The following is a 17,704-nucleotide window of genomic DNA, read 5'->3' as shown; positions in this document are numbered from 1 at the left end:
CCCGTGTGTGCCCCCCCCACCCCCCACCCACCCCCCCGGCGTATCTTTTGTTTTCTCGGCTCGTCTTCGCTAACATGGCGGAATTAAGTGCCTCACTTTGTTCTGAAGCGCTGTTGTCGTCCTGAGCACTTCCCCAGATCACTTCATTCAGGGGATGTTTTTGAATGGAGGCCTAAATGGACACAGAGCAAACGTGAGCATACATCAGTACAGCCTGACTGTACACACACACACACACACACACGCACACAGTGCACACACTGACCACATTACAATTAGCGGCAAGCATAAAGCGCCGAGGTGTGTACGGTGGCTGGTTTATGCTCGTTCGCCTGCACCAACCTCTGTCTGTAATATGATACGCCAGTAACGTCAAAAACATTGACTGTAAGTATCGGCTCACTCCTTTGTAGCTGCTACATGGGTAAAAGTGATTACGAAATGAGGAAGACAGTAACCCCTCAGTGAAGCCCTCATCCGAGCGCGCTGCGAAGAATACCTTTCCGCCGTTAGAAGGTGGAAACTGAGATTTGGCTCCGTCCTGTTCTAGACTAACTGGTTAATCATTTCCAAATGGTAGTGGTTGAAATAACCATGAGATGTTGCTAAATGTAACTGAACTAGTCTGACTTGCCTAGTGTTGTGGAGTACTGAAAGCTTCTAGGTTGTTTCCCTGGAAGTCACTGCTTGTTCACGTGATACTAGGAGGACTGGGACTAAACGAACCCATTTCAATGCCTAAAATAAATATTCAAAGTGCTTGCAGCATGTTGTGTGTGCGCGTGCGTGTTGTAGGGGAGTTTGACACCTCCACGTGGTCTGTTCCTTACTTCTGCATCTCACCCCCCCCCCCGGGCAAACCCACACACTGTGTGTCTGTGTGTCTGTCTTCGAGGGTGCAGAATGGCAGTGGTTGAAGATGTGAGCGCAGCGCTTTGGCCACTCCCTGAACCAGCCAAGGTTTTCTTTTTTTTTTTTTTTATCCTTTATCTCCTCCTTCGCCCCCCCCCCCCCCCCCACTCCACCCTCTTCTCTCGTGCCCTCGCGTAGTCTGTGGACTTTGTGCGTGCGGGCAGACCTGCACTGAGCTGTGAGACGGAGAGGGGAAAAAGAGAAGGAGAGAAGGAGACAGACAGCAGGGAGGATTGTCGCAGAGAGTTGAACAGGAAAGAGAGCGAGAGCGAGAGAGACGCACACACGGGTCTGCCAAAGTGAGGACGAAACAAGAAAGACAGAAAGAGAGACAGAAGGACACAGAGACACGGGGAACCTTTGATGTGGAAGGCTTTGTCGAGCTTTGAGAAGAGCAATCGTGCAGCGATCGTGCACACACGTATACACACACGCACAGACACGCGCGCGTGCGTCAGCACATCTGTGTAAGGAGAATGGAGGACGGTTTGTCACCAACCTGCTGCCCCAATGCTGCATCCGTGCTCAGGAACTACTGCATGGGTAAGGATGGGACCGGGGAGGGAGTGTTTGTGTGTGCTTGTCTTAGTACAGTGTGTGTGTGCGTGTGCGTGTGTTTGTGCGCTGCAGCTTCAGAGGGAAGCCAGTCTGCTCCTGTGTCTCATTTATAGCAAACTGCCCTGAGGCGAAATGGGGCACTGTTTCTGCTGAAGTGCGTGTGTGTTTGTGTTTGCATGTAATCGTGTGTTATTACATGTCTGTTTGTGCATGTGTGTGCATGTCCTGTGTGTGTGTGTGTCTGTGCGTGTGTGCGAGTGATTGCACATGGCTTAGGAGTTAGTGGGGCACAAGCTGTTTGACATTCAGTACAGAGGATATGAAACACACACACACACACACACACACACGCACACACTCCTTCGTACAAAGTAGGTTGGTGAGTTCGGGGCTGGCGTGGACAGGGTCCTGCAGCCGGTTAGGGTGTTGCTTCCTCTCTTTGTAACAGCGCAGTGTGTTATGAGGATGGCTGGTCAATGAATAACAGGTACAGCAAGAACTGTTGGTGTGTGGGTGTGTTAATGTGAAAGTGTTTGTGTGGGTGTGGGCGTGTGTGTACGCATATTAAGTATATTTACTCATGTGAATTTTGGCGGGAGTGTGCGTGTTCTGCATTTAGAGGCCATTTACGTGTTCTCAGGTTTCTGGGTGACATTTAGCAGGTATGCTCTGGATCACCACTGCGTTCTGCACTACGCTTTTATCAGAAATCATTTCCCTCTTTTCTATTTACCCCCTCCCACCCCCAGCCCCTTCCTCTTTCTCAAGTTTTCCCTGCTCTCCTTTTGCTTCCCTGTTAATGAAAAGCAAACAGAATACACAGAAGAACACAGCTGGTAGCTTTGCGTGGTGTGAGGCATCTAGAGTGAGAGAGCGAGTGAAGACAAACAGAGAGAGAGTCTGAAGATGGGGGGGGTCTGGAGAGGGAGAGAGAGAGAGAGAGAGAGAGACAGACTGTGAAGACCGCGAGAGAGAGAAGACCGAGTGTCTGAAGACAGAGGGAGTGAGAGTTTGAAGAGAGAAAGTGTGTCCAAGGACAGAGAGAGGGAGACAGACTCTGAGTCTGAAGACAGAGAGAGGGAGACAGTCTGAGTCTGAAGACAGAGAGAGGGAGACAGACTGAGTCTGAAGACAGAGAGAGGGAGACAGACTCTGAGTCTGAAGACAGAGAGAGGGAGACAGACTCTGAGTCTGAGGACAGAGAGAGGGAGACAGACTCTGAGTCTGAGGACAGAGAGAGGGAGACAGACTCTGAGTCTGAGGACAGAGAGAGGGAGACAGACTCTGAGTCTGAGGACAGAGAGAGGGAGACAGACTCTGAGTCTGAAGACAGAGAGAGGGAGACAGTCTGAGTCTGAAGACAGAGAGAGGGAGACAGACTGAGTCTGAAGACAGAGAGAGGGAGACAGTCTGAGTCTGAAGACAGAGAGAGGGAGACAGACTCTGAGTCTGAAGACAGAGAGAGGGAGACAGCCTCTGAGTCTGAAGACAGAGAGAGGGAGACAGACTCTGAGTCTGAGGACAGAGAGAGGGAGACAGACTCTGAGTCTGAGGACAGAGAGAGGGAGACAGACTCTGAGTCTGAAGACAGCACTTCACATTGGGCTTGGTCCTGTGCTGTGGCCTTTATATTGGTGCCATATAAATTGTATCATGATAGCAACAGTGATAAAGTCTAAGACACCACGCAGGAAGTAATAAGGCAGAAGACTTTAAGCAAACCTCTGAATTATCTACCACAGTATCGGTGCTGTTAAGGTATTAGAGAGCGATGTGCGCTTTGAAATGGTCTGATGGCAGAGCTGGCAAGATTTTTTTTTTTCTCTGTCGTCTCTTTCTCTCTCTCTCTGTCCCACACACACACACACACACACACACACACACACACACACACACACAGGTGCGTTATGGTGTCTGTAGTTGACAGTAAGGATTTACTAACATTGAGTTCCTCTGTGTTGGGTGAGGTGCTAGGAAGGAGAATTCCCTCTTAAAAAAAACATTTGGCAAATGTGTATGTTAGTGGTGTGTGTGTGTGTGTGTGTTTTCTGTGTGTTGGAGATTCCACTGTTGTGCAACAGATTTGTCATGCGTGCAGGCGTGAGCTGCAGCCCTGCAGTGTCATATGGGGCCGGCAGATGGGAGGAGACACGGCCCAGTGCGTGCACCTCCACTTCCTCAGCGGCAAGGAGGCCGGCGCACACACACACACACGTGCGCGCACACACACACACACACACACACACACACACACACACACACAAAACAACCAGCCAACCAACTGCTCAGAGGAACGTTCGATTCAGCGGAATTTTTACGTTAGTCATCCCGAGCGCCCGCCCAAGGCCAGGAACTGAACGCCGATTGCCAGTTCTGGACAAGGACGTCCACAGCAAAGGCAGACGCACAGCGCTTTCGCAGCTAAGGTTGGCTGAGACGAAGGGGCGGGTATGTGAAGCTTGTGCCTGATCTGGGATCTGTTGTATGCAGTCAGCAGCAGGCCAGCCAAGCAGGGCCACGCAGTCTTACGCTCTCATAAGGCCCTCTGCTCTGTCTCTGTGTGTGTGTGTGTGTGTGTGTGTGTGTGTGTGGTCTAATGTCTCTAAATGAACCTGTCACCACATACACTAGACAGCTTCTGTGCCGCATGACTGCAGTGGCCTGCAGTCCAGGAGTCACACTGACTACCAGCTCACAGCATGCCACAGTGACATTTATACACGTGGCACATATGTTACGCACGCATGCGTGTGCGAACGCACACACAAACACGCGCACACACACAAGTCTGGGCTATCCCCACTTTATAAACGAAAGAACAGCAATTTAAACTAATCTTACTTAAGTACGTCAGGCAAACAGAGACAGACGGAGAGAGAAAGAGGGGGAAAGGAGAAGGAAGGAGAGAGAGAGCACGGGAGAGAGAGACGGAGAGAGCGAGAGGGGGAAAGGGTGAGGCGGTGGGGGTTTGACGGTAAGCTGCTGAAAGCTCGTGTCACAGCACTGTTCTCCACTCGCCACTGCCGAGCCTCTACACGAACGCTCAATAACGAGATGCACGCACAGACCACAGAGGTTGCATTGTGTGTGCGTGTGCGTGCGTGTGGGTGGGTGTGTGTGTGTGTGTGTTTGCAAACCTTGTGCTGCGCTGTAGCAGTGAATTATTAACATACGTTTTCAGAGGCACTTTCTCTTCCTCCTCCGGGCCCTGTGGCTTCTGCTCAGCCCCGCCGCATGCAAGGCCATTCAGAAAAGCACTTCCAGCCCAGCGCGTGCCGTTGGGTTGTACGCACTACAGTATGTGTTCCACTACAGTATGTGTTACACTGCAGTATGTGCTGTACTACAGTATGTGTTACACTGCAGTATGTGCTGTACTACAGTATGTGTTACACTGCAGTATGTGTTACACTGCAGTATGTGTTACACTGCAGTATGTGCTGCACTGCAATATGTGTTACACTACAGTATGTGTTGCACTACAGTATGTGCTGCACTGCAGTATGTGTTACACTGCAGTATGTGTTACACTGCAGTATGTGCTGCGCTGCAGTATGTGCTGCACTACAGTACGCGCTGCACTACAGTACGCGTTACACTATAGTATGTGCTGCACTACAGTATGTGTTCCACTACCAGAACTGCCAATAACGGATTTTGGATTCATATGTCGGTCAGACGTGAGATTAATTGGTGGCGGCCGATGCTGCGATTGCAGGTGTAATTGCTCAGGGACCGAGTCCACATGTTCTGCAGTCTTCACTCTGGTCTCCTTCACTTGACTTCCTCTATGTCTCCACCCTTATCTCTCTCTACTACACACCTTGGCCATCTGCCTAAAGCCCAACGAAAGCCATCTTTAGACTCCGGCGGGTGATTACTTTGGGTTGAAATTTAGGGCCACAGGGCCACGTCCCCCCCACAGTTCAAGTTCTGCTTTCATGAGAAGCTCATTATGGTCACACGAGGTCACCTGTACAGCGCTTGCACAGAACAGATCTCTGGGTTTGTCTGTGTCTGTCTGTCTGTATGTGTGGGTCTGTAGCGTGGTTTGGTACAGTCTAGAGCACAGAGAGGAGATTAACTCACACACACACACACACACACACACACACACACACACATGCACACCTGCGACTGTCTGAGGGATACATACTATGCTCAGTGTGTCTTCACAAGTGCACTGAATGCTTTAATGTGCCAAGCTTCAATAAAGAAGGTCATTCTTTACTTCGACTTTTCCTCCGCTTGCTCCCACCCGTACCCGCACCTGAAGTAATTGTATGGGCAAACACTGGCAACCTGCTTGCTTGTGTGTGTGTGTTTGGCTACCAACTCCCCTGCGTGTATATGTTTGTGTGTGTCGGCTGGAATAAACACTGGCTACCCGATCTCCTAAGAGTTCACGACCGTTGTTAAACATTAACCAGGCAGTCTAATGCTGCCCGACTCGCGCGCGCGCGTGTGTGTGTGTGTGTGTGTGTGTGTGTGTGTGTGTGTGTGCGTTTGAGTTGTAGCAGGGATAAGGCTGTGAGCTTGATTGCACAATTCTTTTCAGCAGTATTCTTATCTATATATTGGCCATCCTCACCTACTGAGGGTTTCCTCTACAGACCCACAGGCCAAATGAAGTGCCTCGAAAGTAAATACACAAACACACACACACACTCACACACACACACACACACACACACACACCCCGGTGCTGTGTGCCAGAGGATTGTTCCACACAAAAGTCCAAGACTTTTCTGCTTTTTCATCCAGTTTGTGTGCGTGTGCCCTTTAATTATAGCAAAGGAATGCATGTGGGTCGCCAGCCATGTAAATGTATGTTCAAGTAAGTGTAGCGCGCGTGTGTGTTCGTGTGTGCAGAGGGCTGAGGGTGAGGAATGCGGCAGGCTATTGTGAAATATGACAAGTGCAGAAAGCCTTCCCTTCCTTCCTTTAGCCTGAAAGAGCTTGTTGGTCAGAACGGGGTAGGCGGCTTCTCACCCAAAGCCCCACTCACCTGGGCCTCCACCCTCTCCTCCGCCCTGCCCCAACACCACCCTTCATTCCTTATCCCTGGAGTGTCTCTCTCTCTCCTTCTCGGACATCGTGTGGTAGAAGTCTACCCTGTCCTCTCTGACGCAGGAGCGGACAGCGGGCAGCAGGAGGGGAAACAACCACACGGAGACAGAGGGAGGAAAACCTCCACGGGGAGGGGAGTGTGTGAGCGCGGGGGGAGCGGAGTGTGTGGAGCTGCCCACGCCACTCCGCCTTTATGGCCACGTCTTCCTGCAGCCTTGAGAAGTTGCTTTTGTTCCTTGGGAAATTTGCGACCCAAGATAAAAGCTGTTTAACCTGCGCGTAGGTGTGTGTGTGTGTGTGTGTATGAAAATTCACATGAACCTTATCTTAGCTTAATACTAACCTAAGTCTTTCGTTAGAGCTCTACTTTTTGAACCTCTATAATAGTGATAAAGAGAACACACACTTCATTCAGATCCAGGATCAGTGATGAGGATGGCCATTTTTGCCAGCGTTCTCCAGTGATGGATTTCCTCCTCTTTCCATTCTGTTAGGCGTTTCTGTCTTAGAGCATCCCCAAAAGAGAGCAATACCAGAGTGAATAAAAAAAAAAACAAATTGCTTTAATCTCACCCCCTGGAATGAATTGGCAAGCTTGCCCCAAACCGAAGGTCTGGAAGCTGTTAAGTGGCTCCTTGCTCTCTCTGGTCTTTTCCTTGCCTGAGGTTGCCAGATTGGACTGATTGATCCCTGTGCTGGCATGGGCCAGCACTATAAAGTGGTTTAGCGCTTGGCTTGTATGCAGGCTAATTTGTACAGATCTGTGTCTCATAGGAGACTCTGGGCTTAGGCGTGCATGTGTTGTGTTTGGGTGCCTGCAGTGTGTGTGTGTGTGTGTGTGTGTGTGTGTGTGTGAGAGAGTGTGTGTCTGTCTCCGTCTGGCTCCTGGGGCTCTGCTCAGCTGTGATGGAGCAGTGTTCAGTCATGCGTCCACGCTGACTGGCAGAGCAGGACGGTTCCCTGGGTTCTTCCTGACACACAGATCTATGATAGCTGCTCACTGACCTCAGAACACCTTGTCTGCCGTCCGGCGTCCAGCTCTGAGCTGGGAGGTGGATCATGTGGGTGCCATCACCATCTCTGTGAGCTGCTTGGGTTTCTTTTGCAGTAATTGCATATAAATGTTTCCAGAACTCTTCATTCCCCTGGGTTTAACTCCTATTCTGGACATACTCGCGCGCGGGCGTGTGTGCGTGCGTGTGTGCGTGCGTGCGTGCGTGTGTGTGTGTGTGTGTGTGTGTGTGTGTGTGTGTGTGTGTGTGTGTGTGTGCGCGTGTGCGTGTGGGTGGGTGTTCAGGACCTAGCTCTAACTAGCTAACCACACGGGGGAATGTGACAGCCCCTTCTGCCTGGCCCCAGCACGTGGGCCACTCTGGCAGTCCCAGCTGCAACCACAGCCACGTCTGGCAGTCAGCTGCTCCCTGTGACAGGCTCCCAGCTCCCAGCCCCACCCCCAACTCCCTCCCTCAGCCTGCACTCCCCCTCCTCCCCCCCCCCCCCCCCCCCCCCCCCTGCATTCGCTGTCTCTCTCTTTACAAATACACGGTCCACGGCGCCATAAAAAGCCGTTCTTCCGGTCTTGGAGTGCTGAGAGCCACATGGGTGGCCGGGAGGGTGAAGGGCACCACGGGCATGCTGGGTGTTTCACCGCTGTGCGTCTCTCCCGCAGATGACAGCATCTCGGCGGCGAGCGCATCGGATGTGCAGGACCGCCTGTCGTCTCTGGAACTGCGGGTGCAGCAGCAGGAGGACGAGCTGACGGTGATGAAGGCAGCGCTGGCCGACGTGCTCCGACGCCTCGCCCAGTCCGAGGACACGGCCGCTAAGAAGCAGCAGAGCGCCAAAGGTGAGAGTGGGGGTGCGCATGGAGGTGGGGGTGAGTGCGGGGGTGAGTGTGGAGGTGGGGGTGAGTGCGGGGGTGAGTGTGGAGGTGGGGGTGAGTGCGGGGGTGAGTGTGGAGGTGGGGGTGAGTGCGGGGGTGAGTGTGGAGGTGGGGGTGAGTGCGGGGGTGTGCGTGGAGGTGGGGGTGAGTGCGGGGGTGAGTGTGGGGGTGGGGGTGAGTTCGGGTGTACATTTATGTTTTGTGGTAGAAGTGCAAGAGCCAGAGCAGGATATGTGAAGAGTTTGAACCCGACCTTGTTATGCAGCTGTGTGTTCGTGCGTGTGTGTGTGTGTGTGTGTGTGTGTGTGTGTGTGTGTGATATTAAATTGAGCAGATTGTTTATATGCTGATATCTGGTTTGCCTGCCTGAACAAAAACAATAGCTGCTGTGCGTTTGTGGACACAAACGTTCAGTGTCAGGTTGATAAATTGAGGCAGTAACATTGTAAGATTTTTAAAACAATGCGTTCCAATGAGCAGCCTCTTGCTAACATGCGCGATGAAGAACACACACACACACACACACACACACACACACACACACAATTATGACAGCACTCATTCTTTAACCCAGAAGTGCGAGTGGGAGTTCACCCTGGCCTTGGGTCGCTTTCTGATACACACAGTACTGAACATATTTCAGTCTCTCTCTCTCTCTCTCTCTTTTCTCTCTCTCTGTTTCTCTCACAAACACACACTGTCTGTTCAATTTACTGACAGTAAAACACCTGAATGGGTAAAGCAAGCAGACGTCACCCAAACTGCAGAATGAAGGTGCGACAATGTGAAAGAGGGTGATGGAAGAGTGTGTGTCTCCTGACAAAACATGGTGTGAGTGGGAGGCTGCTGAAGCATTCCTTAAAAGCATTCCCATCTCCGTCGCGCTCCTCTTCTTTTTCCCACTGAGTAAAACGCACGCACATGGCTCCCGGCCCGGTGTGACAGGGTTCGCCGTTAAGTGCCAGGCCGGCGCGGAGCCGGGCCTCATCTTTGAGAGGGCAGGCTTTTAGCACGGCGGAACCGCAGCGCGGGGGTCGCCCGTGCGTCTCCGGCGGTCGCCCAGTGGCGGGAGCTGTTTCGCCAAAAAACATCTTTAACCAGGATGCAGGTTTAACTGATGGCTACGTTTCAATGGCAAGGGGGAGCTGGGACTAAGACGTGTGATCCCTTGTTGATGGTGCCTCGTTGAAACCGCGCAATCCCGGTCCAGCCACCTCTGCACGTCTCCCCCGTCAGACCCGACGCGTGAGGTCAGGAATGACCGGCGGAGAGCTCAGGCTCATCTCAGCTTTCCCGCGGAGATCCTGGCAAACTGTTCCCCACCCGCCCCACCCACAGAGTGCAACATTCCTCTCTCCTCTCCTCTTTCCATTTCTTCACGCCTTCCACACTCTCCTAAACGGGTTCCCCCTTTCTCTAATCAGCTGCTCTGAGTCCAACTGCTGCACATGGAGCTGAGATGGATTAGCTCTGCCTGCGATCAGTGCTGCCTTTGCCACAGAGTTTATGGTCATTTCTATCTGGCCGGAGAGCTTGTCCTAGCTGTAATTCGTTTTGCAGCCTGATTTATTAGCATTAGGCTCCTTTACTCTGGCAGCTGCTGAGAGGGCCTTGATCTTGCCAGACTCTGACAGCGTTTGAGAGTGTCTGGGGGTAGGGCCACAGGAAGTGGGTGACACGCTGAGGATGGAAGGCAGAGATTTCCTTCGTTTCCTGTGAGTGTTAGGAGGTCACATGTGGGTCCCCTATGAGATTGTGCAGACCCCCCCCCCCCGCCACACACATACACACACCCAGCACACACACACAAAACCACTAAAGGTCACCATGAGCCTGTGGGGCTGGGCTGAGCAAGAAGACGCCACATTTCTATTCCAGTGTTCTGCACTGGGGAAACTCACATGAAACTCCTCATTGTCCCCTAGTGAGCTCCAAGTGAGTTTCTGAAACAGCACCATCAAAGATGAGACGTAAAGTAGGTTAGTGCTGTAGCTAGACTTTACGTAGCAGTGTATTTGAATAGTTTGAAAGTTATGCTATTCCATGTCTATGCTTTATAGGTTAAAGGAGACCCACCCAAGAAATCAACAAAATATTGCTCTTAGGCTAGTAATTCTCTCTCACTCTCTCTCTCTCTCTCACACACACACACACACACACACACAAACACACACCCACAAACCCCACACATCCAAACACTCGTACACAGATACATCCTTTCCTGGAGAAGTGATTAATCAAGCTGATCTCACAAAGATGGCAGGGCCCAGTTGCACAATAATTCCACGCTTCGTTGCCATATCATCATAAGAAACCCAAAGTTAGACTACAGTGAACACGCAAGAATCGTGTCCAGTGCAGTTAAATCAGACCTTTACACATGCATCACAAATCCGACTTTTAAATGTTGCATGTGGGTTTTAAGTAGCTTGGCTGACGTGGACTGCGGCAACCGCATCACACGTTATCAGAGGAATGATGTCAGACGCATGCATTACTGTGTACGTCACACTGTTATGTAGGCAGAGATGCTCTGATAGCAACATTAGCAATGGTAGTGAAGGGCGAAAGACACCGCTCATAAATGTTTTGAGTAGCAGACGTATTCAAATGTAAGTTAATTTTTGAGGTTCCTCACTCCAGTTTTCCACTTTTGGCTGGCCTAATCCCTTCCCTTTTGATCTAGTTAGCATATCCTCATGTGCATCCTCCCCTCGTTAAGTCCACGTTTATCCTCCCCTCGTCAAGTCCACGTTTATCCTCCCCTCGTCAATTCCACGTTTATCCTCCCCTCGTCAATTCCACGTTTATCCTCCCCTCGTCAATTCCACGTTTATCCTCCCCTCGTCAAGTCCACGTTTATCCTCCCCTCGTCAAGCCCACGTTTATCCTCCCCTCGTTAAGCCCATGTTTATCCTCCCCTCGTTAAGCCCACGTTTATCCTCCCTTTGTTAAGCCCAAATTTATCCTCCCCTCGTTAAGCCCACGTTTATCCTCCCCTCGTTAAGTCCACGTTTATCCTCCCCTTGTTAAGCCTACGTTTATCCTCCCCTCGTTAAGCCCACGTTTATCCTCCCTTTGTTAAGCCCAAATTTATCCTCCCTTTGTTAAGCCCAAATTTATCCTCCCCTCGTTAAGCCCACGTTTATCCTCCCCTTGTTCGCACCCTCCTGGCTGCTTCCGTCCGCCATCATCATCTGCATCCAGTAAATCGCATTGCAGTAACTTTCCACATTCGTCACTCCTCCATTTTCTCGGCTAGTTCTCCGCTGACCACCTCCTCTCTTGGCAGCGTCTGTCTGACGAGGGCTCGCGTGACGAGGCATCCTGTGACGAGAAATGACTCAGCAGCTCACATTTGGGTTGTTTCAGACTTCTGCAGAAAGCCGTGCCCATTTTAAGTGTGGCTGTTCTGGGATCAGGTGTTGAGTCACAGCTCTCGTTACTCCCCACTGTAATGGGACTCACACGGTGACTGATCCGCGATCTGTTGCGCAGGTCAGACCCCGCTGCGCGAGGCATTCTCTATGTCCTGCATTACGAATGGCAGCTCCGGTGGCCGCAAGTCTCACCGAGACAGCTCCGCGGTGTCTCACCGAGACAGCTCCACGGTGTCCGTAGCCAGGAAAGAGACACTGTCCTCCGCAGCCAAGAGGTAACACAAACCCCCGTGCACACATGAACCGGCAAGTAAGCAAAAGGGCACAAACATCACCGCCGCAGTGTTAACACTGTGTTGCGTACATAATCACTCACAGCATGCACAATATTCCAGTCACAACGTTAGTGATACATTACTCATATTGCCCAAAACATAATCAATTCTGTTTTTAACAGACCCAGGACTTGTCTGACATATGACTAATCTTTTTTTTTTCCAGTATTTCAGTGAAAAATGCTCAGAAACCACATAATTTTGTGCTTGGCGACCGACATTAAGTGCCCGATAAAATATAGAAGCTCCTGGAATAAGAATAGCACGCCCTTGTTTGTGGAGTAATTATACATATTTGTCATTCGCACACCCTGAAATGGGGCCAGTACCATGCTCACTGCTGTAGTCCGGTCGGATGACCTTTGCCTTTTTGGCATAATATCACTGTTTGTGTACCAAAGATGAACGTGCATATTTTTGAGGTTTTTTGTGTGTCTCTGGCATCCTGTTTCTTCAAACTGAATTATTCATTAGTGGTAAGTGTTTGTGCCTTCTAACCCTGTACCCCATTTGAACCTGACCTCCTTGTTCTCTCCCGTTGGCCGGCCCCGTTGTTGTGTTTTTTGTTTTTTTTTGTTTTGTTTTTTTTTGTTGGTTTTTTTTTGCAGCGGCGGGGAGAAGAAAAAAGACAAGCCTCCGATGCAGGGCATCAAGGAGAAGGAGGAGCCTCTGCCGCCACAGGCCGACGATAAACCGCCCTCCACCCCCAGCACTCCCCAGGCACCATCCCCCTCCAGCCTCTCCCCCTCCCCACACCCCCTCCAGCCCCCGAGGCCGACCCCGGAGAGCAAGGGGCCCTCGCAGGCCAAAAGGTTCCACACTGCGCCCACGTCCCGTTCCTCTGGCGCGCTGCGGTGCTTTCGCAAACATTTCTCTCTCAAAGGCGCAGGAACGACATGCCTCCCAGTCCGGCGCCACCGCGCTTGCTCTCAGAGGGTCTACGCTCGCAGGCCAGACTTAACGGCCTCTTACTCGCTCTCGAGCATCCCGGTTAACGCACAACTCGTACCTCTGCTTTTTCCCGTCTGTCTTGAACCGATTGAGACGCCGGCCGTGCGAGGCCACTGACGAGCAGAGCCTTGCGGATGACGTTTCCTGCAGAAGACGTTCGCACAGCGATCTCACACGGAGGCCCCCAAGCCCTAACGCAGCAGTGGGGTCACGTCATCCAAAGAAACGGGAGTAACGGGACTCGGACGTCCCAGCCGAGCTCGCGACCTACCCCATCACGTGGGTCGCCTGGGACACGTCCCCTTCCTGCGTCCAGCGCTCAGGCGTCCGCGTTAGCCTTGGTGCGCTCCGACGCCTTCAGCAATCATTTTAGCCTGCACTCACTCACGCTTGGACATGGTTCGCTGACACATTCATATTAGCTGCGCAGCTCATCCGATCTGATTATCCTAAGACGCACGGGAAACCAATTAGCCTTCTCAGTAAAATCCTATCAGCGCCCGGTCTACGTTCAGACTGCGTGGGGAGGGAGTTATTAGCCTGGAGTATTGTCCGTGTAGCATGTAGCTGCCGCTTGCCTGGCTGGTTTCAAACAACTGCCGCAGGGCCGCACGGCGCTCAGTGCCGTTAAGCGTCGAGATCTGCTTTCAGACACCAAATAGCCACTGGCTCTTCCTGTCAGCCCCTGTCTTCTGAGTGAAGGCTCGGTTTAAAGTTTCGCTGGAACACACCTCTCTAGCGCACCTCCCCAAGATGAGCGGCACCATGGCTGCCTGACTCCGTGAGCTCCAGCTAATGTTCGTTATAACAGACGACGATGGCCCAGGGACAAATTGAGTCTGTGTCAGTCACGCCACGGTGTGAGACTTCTGCTTCAGGCAGTGCTCCTCCTGACTGGGAAGCACGTTCGCTCTGCTAGGCCTGAAGAGAGCCCTTGTTGCCCCGAGGTTAATGGAAAAGAGGGGATTTTTTGGTGTGGCGAAATGCCCTGCTAATGTCGCTAATGTACTCCGAGTGTGTGTGTGTGTGTGCGCCGTGGATCACTCTTTCTCCCAACTGAATCCATCCATGCCACCTATGCAGTATACAGAAATCATACTGAGACTAAAAGGAGCAAAACCTAATGATAAAGGTAATGAAAATCAATAATAATTCAAGCTATCGAATATTCTAGATCGACACACCTATAAATGCCGGAAGGCATTTTCAGGTTTTCCAATGAACTCTTGTTGGAGATGCCAACACATGTCCTGCACATACACTGAGCCACACACATGTCATCTGGAGGCAGTTGATGGACATCAGTGTGGTGGGTGTGAACTGCAGCGCTGGATTACTTCCCTGCTATTAACATCTTTTCCTTACACACAGCTACGCATGAGGATTGCCCTCTTTCTCACTACTGTACTTCTCTTGCTGGTCTAGCTCATCCTCCTCTTCCTCTCTGTGTCATGCGGTTTGGCGTCTACTGCCTGGTCCTTTTGACTCAGCCGAGTGCCTGCCCGCTGTTGTGCCCACGGCGTGGGTGGCCTATACTAACCTTGGAGTGGGAGTGTGGCTTTTTTTTTCTCTCTCTCTCTCGTGTCCCCGGCCCCCGCCTGACGCATGCACCGCCCCTTTCCCGGAGGGACTGCCTCTTCCTCGTCACTGCGCCCTTCGTGTAACGATGGCGCGACGGTGCTTTTTGTTGCCCCGCCCCCTGCCTTTTCAGGTTTGCGATTAACCAACGAGCAGGGGAGGCGCGTGTGTACACTGGGAGGTCGTCGAAATGGTATCGCCACGAACAATCGAAAGTCAAAAAAGACCCGAACGGAGATTGGCGGCGAGAGCACCCCCAGCCCCGACACGCCTCCCCCGCTCAAAGCCAGCCGTGAACGGTGTCCTCCCTCTGCGCCACGGACATCCCCGCTGTCCCCACAACCACTGTCCTCCGTGTGTCCTGCCCGCAGGGGAGCCAGCGGTAGGCGGGGCGGCGGCATGGAACGCTCGCAGAGCAGCACGTGGGAGAGCAGCGAGGAGAGCAGGAACAAGCTGGTGAAGGCCGCCTCCACCTCCAAACTGCTGGCCAAAGTGGTGAAGAACGCAGAGAAGTTCGTAACGCACGCGCGCCGCCTCACCGCTTCTCAGGAACCCGACCGCGTTCGCGCACTAACCCCGGTTAACCACCCTGCCTTTTTTCTTTTGTTCTTATCCCTCACGCAGGCACAGGGATCCAGTAATCAGCCAAGGTAATGCCGTTTTGCTTTGTTTCCTTAGCCCCGCCTCCCCTCTCTCTGGCAGTTGTATGTTGTGGTTGTCAAATCATTAGCGCTGCCCTTCCTGGCCTGTGTCATCCCGTGTCTGAGTGCTGTTGTCTCTATCCCATAACCAGCCAAAATGTCGACCCGCGAGAAAAACAGTCAAGGTAAGCTCTTCCGGGTCACAGGGCTGAAGCCGCCGTCAGAATGAGCGCGCGGCCGCTACGCCTGCCGCCCCTAGCCGCGCGCCAGCCAGCCCCCACCGATATTCCCTTGTCCTCAAGCTCTCTCCTTTGGCATGGCTAAACCCAGTGCGTTTAACAGCTAAACGCTTTAACAGCCTCCCCTAATAACATGTTGATCTAGGCGTAAGATCAACAACCCTCCCACTCCTTACTTTTCTCGCGCTCGCTCGCTCACCGATTCTACCCTGCCACGGTAAAACCGAATTTCTCTGCCTCCCCCGTCATGTCTTCCTGAAGCAATTATAAGGGGTTTGCTTTCTGGGTAACAAGGCTAATGGGACCCACCCCTCCTTGTCTGTGATTCCTTTTTTTTTTTTTTCTTTTAACAGATTTCATCTGGTTGAAGGGACTTAGCTTCATTAAGCACTAGAAAGTGACAGGCAGAGGAATGTAGCCGTGTAACATTACCCTCTGCCAGTAATCGGTCAGCTCCTCACTCAGGGCGCGCCTTTCCGGACCATTACGCAAAGATTACGCACTCATGCGCTCACGGACACCTTCAAGAGGGAGCCGTTAATACGGCACACCAGGGTCCTTTTTAGAGGTTTTTTTTTTTTTCTCCCCTCAGCAGGCTGAGACACACGAACTCGGCATGAACTCAACGTGAAGAAGGCTCACGGGACAGAAACAGACGGCAGAGAAAAGAAACATGACGAGCGCCAAGACTCTGGCGCTCGTCCAATCCCGTCCCGTCCGCTTTGCTCCGCCGCTTCTCCTTCACCTCCCCTCCCCTCCCCTCCCCACCATGCCTCTTGCTCCTCTCTCCTGCTCCTGTCGCTTGCGCTTTGGTCCACCTGGGTTTCAGTTTGGGTCGAAGGCTTGCGATTTCCTCACCAGCCTGATGCGGAGGCTGCTTCTTCACGCTCACGCACGGTCCGCCCTGACCTCTCATCTCCGATCTCTCCACAGAGGGCGACTACATCAAAATGTTCATGCGCGGACGACCCATCACCATGTTCATCCCGTCGGACGTCGAGAACTACGACGACGTCCGGACCGAGCTGCCCCCGGAGAGGCTCAAACTGGAGTGGGTGTATCCTTCCTAGAAACCCCCCTCCCGCCCCCCTGTCGTGATGTTCGGAGCAGCCCCCCCCCCCCTTTGAGGGGGTTGTCCTTCTCATCCCTCGTTCTCCCCTTGACCCGCCGGGGCAGATACGGCTACAGGGGCCGTGACTGCAGGGCGAACGTCTGCTTGCTGCCTACGGGGGAGATCGTCTACTTCATCGCCTCCGTGGTCGTGCTGTTCAACTTCGACGAGAGGACGCAGCGCCATTACCTGGGTCACACGGACTGCGTCAAATGGTGACACACCCCACCAGCCACCCAGCCTGTCGTGTTCGTGTGCCTGCGCTTTGCCCGATCGATGCAACCGTTAATCTCTCTTGCTTTCTTCCATCCTTGTCTGTGCCAGTCTCGCGGTTCACCCTGATAAGATACGCATCGCTACAGGACAGCTCGCAGGAGTGGACAAGGATGGAAGGGTAACTCGTATGTTCCTGTACACCTGCACATTTACACAAGGGCACTGCATTCTCCCCGTCAGCGATCAGTGTGGAACAGTGCATGCGCTGTTCTTAGAGGTATCTTTCTTTGCATGCAATCATCACAGGGGCGACCTTGGCCAAAGTTGTTTTGTTTTGGGTTTTTTTTGTTTGTTTGTTTTGTTTGTTTGTTTGTTTTTTACACCTTTTGTGTTCTTTTTTGCTTCCTGTTTATGGAAGATTAGCAGGCTCTCTGTTTGCTGAAGTGTACATACATACAAGGATAAAACATGCAAATGATTACAGCGAACATGCCTTCCAACACACCCAAAAATCTCTTTATCCCAGGTTTTATTTTTGTTTCGCATCTGCTTTTGTGTTTTTGAGATCTCTCTCCCTCTCCTTTTCTGACTCTTGTATGTGTGAAACATCACACTGGCTCTGTGGAGTCTTGAAGTCCTGAAACTGAACACCTGGATCTGACAGTGATTCACGTCAACACCCCTGTTAATTTCCCCTCTCTCCCTGTCTCTCAGCCACTGCAGCCTCATGTAAGAGTGTGGGACTCTGTCACTCTGACCACCCTGCAGGTCATTGGTCTGGGCACCTTTGAGAGAGGAGTTGGATCTCTCGCGTTCTCTAAAGCTGTGAGT

The 17,704-nt window shown here is 52.1% G+C and overlaps 1 protein-coding gene across 4 annotated transcripts in view; it reads left to right on the top strand.

Moving 5' to 3' along the window:
• Positions 1-17,704, top strand: part of eml4 (EMAP like 4) — a 53,744-nt gene that overhangs the window by 20,881 nt on the left and 15,159 nt on the right. Inside the window, exons 1-11 of one of the 4 annotated variants that reach the window (XM_035531309.2) lie at positions 1,051-1,455; positions 8,210-8,386; positions 11,921-12,077; positions 12,746-12,949; positions 15,038-15,178; positions 15,291-15,316; positions 15,460-15,492; positions 16,480-16,603; positions 16,723-16,872; positions 16,982-17,051; positions 17,588-17,698. In XM_035531309.2, coding sequence (XP_035387202.1) covers positions 1,389-1,455; positions 8,210-8,386; positions 11,921-12,077; positions 12,746-12,949; positions 15,038-15,178; positions 15,291-15,316; positions 15,460-15,492; positions 16,480-16,603; positions 16,723-16,872; positions 16,982-17,051; positions 17,588-17,698 — 1,260 coding nt within the window. In that variant the 5' untranslated portion in view covers positions 1,051-1,388. Of the gene's footprint in view, positions 1-1,050; positions 1,456-8,209; positions 8,387-11,920; positions 12,078-12,745; positions 12,950-15,037; positions 15,179-15,290; positions 15,317-15,459; positions 15,493-16,479; positions 16,604-16,722; positions 16,873-16,981; positions 17,052-17,587; positions 17,699-17,704 lie in introns of those variants that run through there. The other 3 variants (XM_035531311.2, XM_035531310.2, XM_035531312.2) reach the window with 3 other exon arrangements.

Source organism: Electrophorus electricus, chromosome 12 (genome assembly GCF_041902795.1).
Source record: "Electrophorus electricus isolate QZ-2024a chromosome 12, ASM4190279v1, whole genome shotgun sequence".
Classification (NCBI taxonomy): domain Eukaryota; kingdom Metazoa; phylum Chordata; class Actinopteri; order Gymnotiformes; family Gymnotidae; genus Electrophorus; species Electrophorus electricus.
Note: the sequence above shows the minus strand (reverse complement) of the source record. Positions and strands in the feature narration are given on the sequence as shown.